Source organism: Nannospalax galili, unplaced genomic scaffold (assembly GCF_000622305.1).
Source record: "Nannospalax galili isolate Female #2095 unplaced genomic scaffold, S.galili_v1.0 scaffold312, whole genome shotgun sequence".
Taxonomy (NCBI): Eukaryota; Metazoa; Chordata; class Mammalia; order Rodentia; family Spalacidae; genus Nannospalax; species Nannospalax galili.
Window position 1 is genome coordinate 6,908,811 of NW_008335967.1, and position 6,646 is coordinate 6,915,456.

General features: G+C 34.2%; 1 protein-coding gene across 2 annotated transcripts in view; it reads right to left on the minus strand.

The window, feature by feature from the left end:
- Nucleotides 1–6,646, minus strand: part of Fam185a (family with sequence similarity 185 member A) — a 74,239-nt gene that overhangs the window by 56,225 nt on the left and 11,368 nt on the right. For both annotated transcript variants that reach the window (XM_029562354.1, XM_008830771.3), the window contains exon 3: nucleotides 3,949–4,041. In XM_029562354.1, the coding sequence (XP_029418214.1) occupies nucleotides 3,949–4,041 (93 nt within the window). The remainder of the gene's footprint in view (nucleotides 1–3,948; nucleotides 4,042–6,646) is intronic.

Consider the following 6,646-nt stretch of genomic DNA (forward strand, 5'->3'; position numbering starts at 1 on the left):
CCCCTCCCCTCCCCTCCCCTCCTCTCCTCTCCTCTCCTATCCCTAACTCTCCTCATCCCCTACCCCCTGTCTCTCTGAGACAGGGTCTTACTATATAGCCCTGGCTGGCCGTGAACTCACTATGTAGATCAGGTTGGCCTTGAACTCATAGAGATCCACCAGCCTCCCCAGTGCTGGGGATGAAAGTCATGCGTCACCACACTCTGACTTTAGTTTCTCTTAATAATGTTTTATATTTTCTACACAGAAGTCATCTTGTTAGATTTATTTCTAGTAGATATTTTTAACATGTTATTATAAAATGTATCTCTTAAATTTTCATTTTATCTTGAGGTTTGCTTGCTTGTTTGTTTGTTTGAGATAGGGTCTCCAAGTAACCCCAGCTGGCCTGAGTTGTGATTTCTCTCTGTATGTTGATGTAAGAAGTACTATAAGTTCTAAAACTTTTCTACTTTACATTTAATAAGGCAGTAGCTACCCAGTGAACAAATAAGAGAAATTTTATATCTATCCTTAAATTTCCCTACCAAAAACCAAATAAAGCTTTTGAGACACTCTATGAATATCTGGAAAATGCCAAGGATTTATACTGTTCATTAAAAACTACATATTATATTTTATAGGAAGCTAGACAGTACCTTGTGCTATCAAAGTAAATGAAAGCAAGTGAAATCACAACAAATACCACAAACAAAATACAATTATTTATCAATCATTCCATTGGATTTCTAAGAATTCTAAATATAGTGAGGGCTACCTGTTCCATATCAGACACTAACTAGAACAATTTAACTCAGGATAGCACAGTTTACAGCAGAGTACTGATAAAATCTTATTTATAATTAGCAATATTAATGGATAAAAGTATCATAAGCAGACTCCCTAGATTGAACTATATAATCTGGCTTTGAAGAGAAGCTATTTAAAGGCAGAATAAAAAGCAAGTCAGAAAATCAAAACTTTCCTGACATCCATTTCTATAAACTAATTTTCTATATAAGGAATTTTTCCTATGTGAAGTTATTACATATGTAATATACAGTTCTTAAAAATAATGAAAATCAAGTTTTCAAAAGTATTGTGACTTTGTAATCCAGACTAAGAAAAGTGACAACTCTGTCATCAATTCAATCTATAGTCACATGAAATGAATTTCTGTATTTTCTGTTAAATTATTAAGGTAAGGCCAGGATTCTGAAGTTAATAATATAATTTTAGAAATAGCCACACAAATAACAATGATTTATTTTTAGTACTTGTCTAATCTTCATAATCTTTTTCATTGAGTAAGCAAAGCAAATGCCACAGTCCGTGCTAAGACTGGGCAAGTTATTTCTCCTGTGATTCTTTTACCTTAATTATCATCATTAAAACAAGTATAATAGCAGATCAGCTACATGCCAGACACTGGTTTAAGTACTTAACCTGTATTCGCTCACTTAATCCTCATAAGAACTTTCTGAGTTAAGTCCATTACTTATTACTCCATTTTCCAGAAAACTGAGACACACAAAGATTAAGTAATGTGTGTGAAGTTACAGAACTAAGCAAATGGCTGATCCAGGAAGTTTGATTCTCAATGTATACTCTTAACCAGTAGGTATTTTATGTCTTTAAAAAAAATCTAAACTTAGAAATATGCTTTAAAAGTCAATACCATATAATAAAAATAGAAAAAGTATCTAGGCTAAGTTTTCAGTACATTAGTCTGTGCCTGCCATCCAAGCATGGGACCTGAGTTTGGATCCCCAGTACCCGTGTCAAAAGCTGAGCACCACAGCTGTACCTCCAGAGCTGGAAAGGTGGAGACTGGCAGATCTCTGGAGCTCACTGGCCAGTCACCTCGCCAAATGGTAAGTTCCAGGTTCAGTGAGAGACTCTTATTTTAAAAAAATAATAAAGTGGAGAGCAATTGGGAAAGACTACTGATGCTGAGCTCTGGCATACCACACACACACACACACACACACACACACACACACACTCGCACGTGCACATCTACACTCACAGAAAATATGTGATATTATGCTAATGTTACATGTAATACTATAATTTAAAATAACATTAGTGATTAATGCAAGGATTAAATTTGAAGGGAACTGCAAAGTTGTTTGATTTGCCTGTTATATCTCTAAGACCACAGCAATGTGACTGACAAAAGTAAATGTCATCTCTAAAGGGCTGTCAGTCTTGGAATACTTTCCTAATTTAACTTAAAGGGTATATTATATTTAAATATTAGGTTTAAACAGTTTCACACATATTCTAAGAGAAAACTGATGGCAAACCTACAACAGTAGAAGCGATTTGTGCTATAATCCAACTCATTTAACTATGCCAGCAATAGGACAGTGAGATGGCTGAGTACAAGTGCCTGTTGCCAAGCTTAAGAACCCCTGAGTTTGACCCCAAGGACCAACATAATGAAAGGACAGAACTGACTCCCACAATGTCCTCAGACCATTACATGTGTGCCTTGACAAGAGCACACAAATAAATAAAATGCAATAATTTAAAAAATTATGCCAATAATTCTCTACAAGATATGTTTGTAACTTTTTACTATGAGATTTAGATTTTTCTTAAAGATTTAAAACACATTAGAGGGCTGGAGAGATGGCTCAGTGGTTAAGACTGACTGTTCTTGCAGAAGACCTGGGTTCAAATCCCAGCACCCACATGGCAGCTAACAACTATTCATAACTCCAATTCCAGAGGATCCAACAGCCTCTTCTGTCCTCCGCGGGCATTGCACAACACGGGTGCACTTACCTACATGCAGGCAATACATGCATACACATAAAATAAAAATAATAAAATATTTTAAAATACACTAGAAGCTGAAAGTTTGCACTCACGAGATTATAACTTTACTACTAATAGTAAATCACAGGAAGCAATAAGACAGCTGATTAAAAAATACAAACTATCTTTCTATAAGAACCAAAAATTTCTGTGGCAACTATGAAGAAAAAACAAAACAAAACAGAAGACAGAGTTGGAACAGTAAACCCATCTAATAGTGCCTCCTTGTGGAAATGCTGAACAAAGTTGAGCTTCAGTATGCTTTTAAAATTGTTTATATCAGGCTGGAGAGATGGTTCAAAGGTTAAGAGCACTGGTTACTCTTGTAGAGGACCCAGGTTCGATTCCCAGCACCCACATGACAGCTAACAGCTGTCTGTAAGTCCAGTTCCAGGGGATCTAATGCCTTCTTCTGATCTTTGTGGGCACTGCAGGATACGGGTGCACTTACACACATGTGGGCAATAACAATCATACACATAAAATAAAAATAATAAATAAAAAATTTGAAATTGTTTATATGATTCTTTGAAAATTTTATACATATATACAATGTATTTTGATTATATCAACTGCTCATTGACTCCTCGAACTCCTCCCAGAGACACCACCACCTTGTCCCCCTCCCAACATCATGCCCTTCTTCATAACCACTGAGTCCAATCAATGCTGGCTTTAAGTGCAAAGGTGTTTCAAAATTTATCCTTCAATTTGCTAAAAAGCAAAGTAAAAGGGTCTTGGAAAACACAGTACTCAAGTGAAACTTGCACACAAGAAAAATCCAATACAGATACTGGTGATATTATTTAATGAAATATTTCAATTCATGATCATCAAAATAAAAATCTCTTTAGAAGAATCAGAATTAAGTACTGTTTACTGATTCAAAGTAAAAACTAAATAACTATCAAAAGTATTAAATCACTATTTTACTAATATTATTATCAGTACTAAATTAATACTAAAGTTTAAAGTGTAATCATTTAATTAAATTCCAAAGCTGAATTTACTAAGGAATCAAAATGCATTAAAAAGAAAATGTTACATTACAAATTTTGTAGAAGCTCTCCAGTTTATGAGCCAGTTAGAAGGAAAGCGGAAGTTACTAAAAACAAAACAAAACAAAACAACTTTCATTCTTACGCTTTTGTCTGATGCATGAATATCTATATTCCCATAAACTGTTCCCAGACAGATCACATTGCCTCCTTTTGTTTGAACATGCAAGTTTTGACTCTGAAAGAGAAACAGAAAAGTATAGAGGAAAAAAGAGTAAGTTTGAATTATACTAAAGAAGCATTTTCTTTTTTAAACTGAATTATTCTTAAAAGGATTTGTGTGGTAGACACGGTAATGCACACCTTTAATCCCAGCACTTGGCAGAGGCTGGAAGATCTCTCTGATCCTGGTCTACACAGCAAATTGTAGGCTTGACAGGCTAGACAGGGCCATATACTGATGCCCTATCTCAAAAAGGAAGGAAGGAGGGAGGGAGGGAGGGAGGAAAGAATTATACAGTTATATAGTTAACTTCTTTATGGCCATACACATGAAGATAAAAGTCAAATCATTAATGAATTTTAGAAAGGTTTCATTCCAAAGTAACTACTGTTTCAGAGTTAGAGTTCGTGACTGACTTTAAGTGAAGTTCTGGAGTGTCCATGAAGTTTATAAAATTATAAGCAAAATTTCATATACATGTGCATGCTTTTCCAGGGAGATAGATAATCATGAGATTTTCAAAGAGGCCTGAGGCTTGAAAACACTGAGCTACCATTATAATTCAAAACTCATCTACCTCTCTCCTTCATACACACAAAATTGTAAAAGTATTAAATATAAATCAGAAATTATTGGGGAAGTTATTGTAGTACATTTTTAAAATTGCAAATGTGTAACATTTAGTTACTTTATTCCTTAAGGTTGCTGAATGAATGCAGTGTTACCTACCATATGTTTTGCTTAGATAATAAAGAAAGTTGGAAAGAGTTTAGAAAACAGACACTTAAGATCAAATCCTAACTCAACATTTTTAGCTGAGAACTAAAGTAAGTTCCTCAGTCTCTTGGTGCCTCCTAGCTTCCATTCTTGAAAAAAATGAAGACAATTCAAAGATTAACAAGGCTTAGCTGAGATTCCTGGCACATAGTAGGACTTTATTAACAATAATTATTATTGATATAAAGATATTTATCATCTCTATGACATTAAAATAAGTGAGAGACATATTAAAAGATGATCACTAATTCAAGATAATAATAGTGTATATGTATTTTAAAACCTAAGCCAGATATTTTACCAAAGTGTCCTCATTTGTAAATTTAAGTAATTTAAATCCAATTCTCTTAACCCGTATTATAGCAGTAGCATCCACAGGGTCATTTTCACTTCTTCAATTTCTTTTTTTTTTTCAGCTATTTTTATCTGTAAAGACTGATATTTCATGGCTCTTATTCTTTCTTACAAGTTTTCCAAAGAAAACATGCAAAATTTACTTAGTTTTTGAAAATAGAATTAAGCTTATTCTATCTTGAAATTACAGTACCAGTTCATAGAACTCCTACTTCACCATTATTCATTAATTATCTCAATTGTGCTTAAAAAAAAAAAAAAAAGACTAAAATAATAGGGAACCAGAACAGTAAACTTGCCTAGAACAGTAGTAGTTCCCAACTGAAGATGATCTACCTCCAGAGCACAACTGGCAATGTCTGGAGACAGTTTTCCTTTCCACAATCAAGGAGCATCTTACTGGCATCTGAAAGGTAGAGGCCAGAGATGGCACTAAACATCCTATATCAGAAAGGTCCCAAAGAAAAATTATCATGCCAATATGTCAACAGAGCCAAGACTAAGAAAACAATTTTCATTGCATTCCCACAATGGTGAGAGGAGGGAACTGACAGAAAAAGACCTTTCAGAATATCAGGTGAAAATAAGAATACAAGGGGACAGACAGCAGCAGTCTAGACTCTATTTTCAACTCTAAAGTGGGAAATCCCAAACCTGGAGTCTTCTAGATTGAGTCTCCAAAGTGCAAACATTAATGAGGGAATAAATATTTCTAAGGACAAAAAGGAATTACAGTATTTTCATCCAGTTACTCATTCCAAATGAGATTTTATTGTGTAATTTTTCATAAGAGCCTGAACCAAACTATTTGCTAAAAGGATGTGTGAGGTATTCTTACTCTTTTATGATGTTTGTTCAACTAAATTAATTTAAACTGGCTCATGCAGACAGATATTGAAAACAGGTGTGTAACTAAAGATGGAAAAGCAAACGAATGAGGTAAAAGCAGAATGCATCAAATCAATCATTCTAATTACTGTTTACAAATCTAAAAGTAAAAACATTTTGAAACAAAAATGACCAATTTCAACAAAAGTTGTCCAAGTATTATGTTTTGGCTATGCAAATTCGAGAATAAGAAATAACAGCAAACTACGTCATAGATATATATTTTTAAACATTTATGGCTAAGACCAATTTAATTTTAAGAAAATTTAAATTTAAATATGTTAACCATTAATTTTAAAATTTTTTTGGTTTCTGAGAGAGGGTCTCACTATGCAGCCCCGGCTAGCCTGGAACTTGCTATGTAGGGGACTCACAGAGATCCACGTCCTGTGCCTTCCAAGTGGCAGAGATTAAAAGCATGCACCACCACAGCCAGCCTTATATATTCAACATGCTTTTATGTTTAAAGTTCTAGAGAGAATTGGACTGGAGGGAACATACCTCAAAGTAATTAAAGCCATATATAACAAACCCACAGCCAACATCATTCTAAATGGAAAAAAACTGGAAGCATTCCCATTGAAATCAGGAACCAGACAAG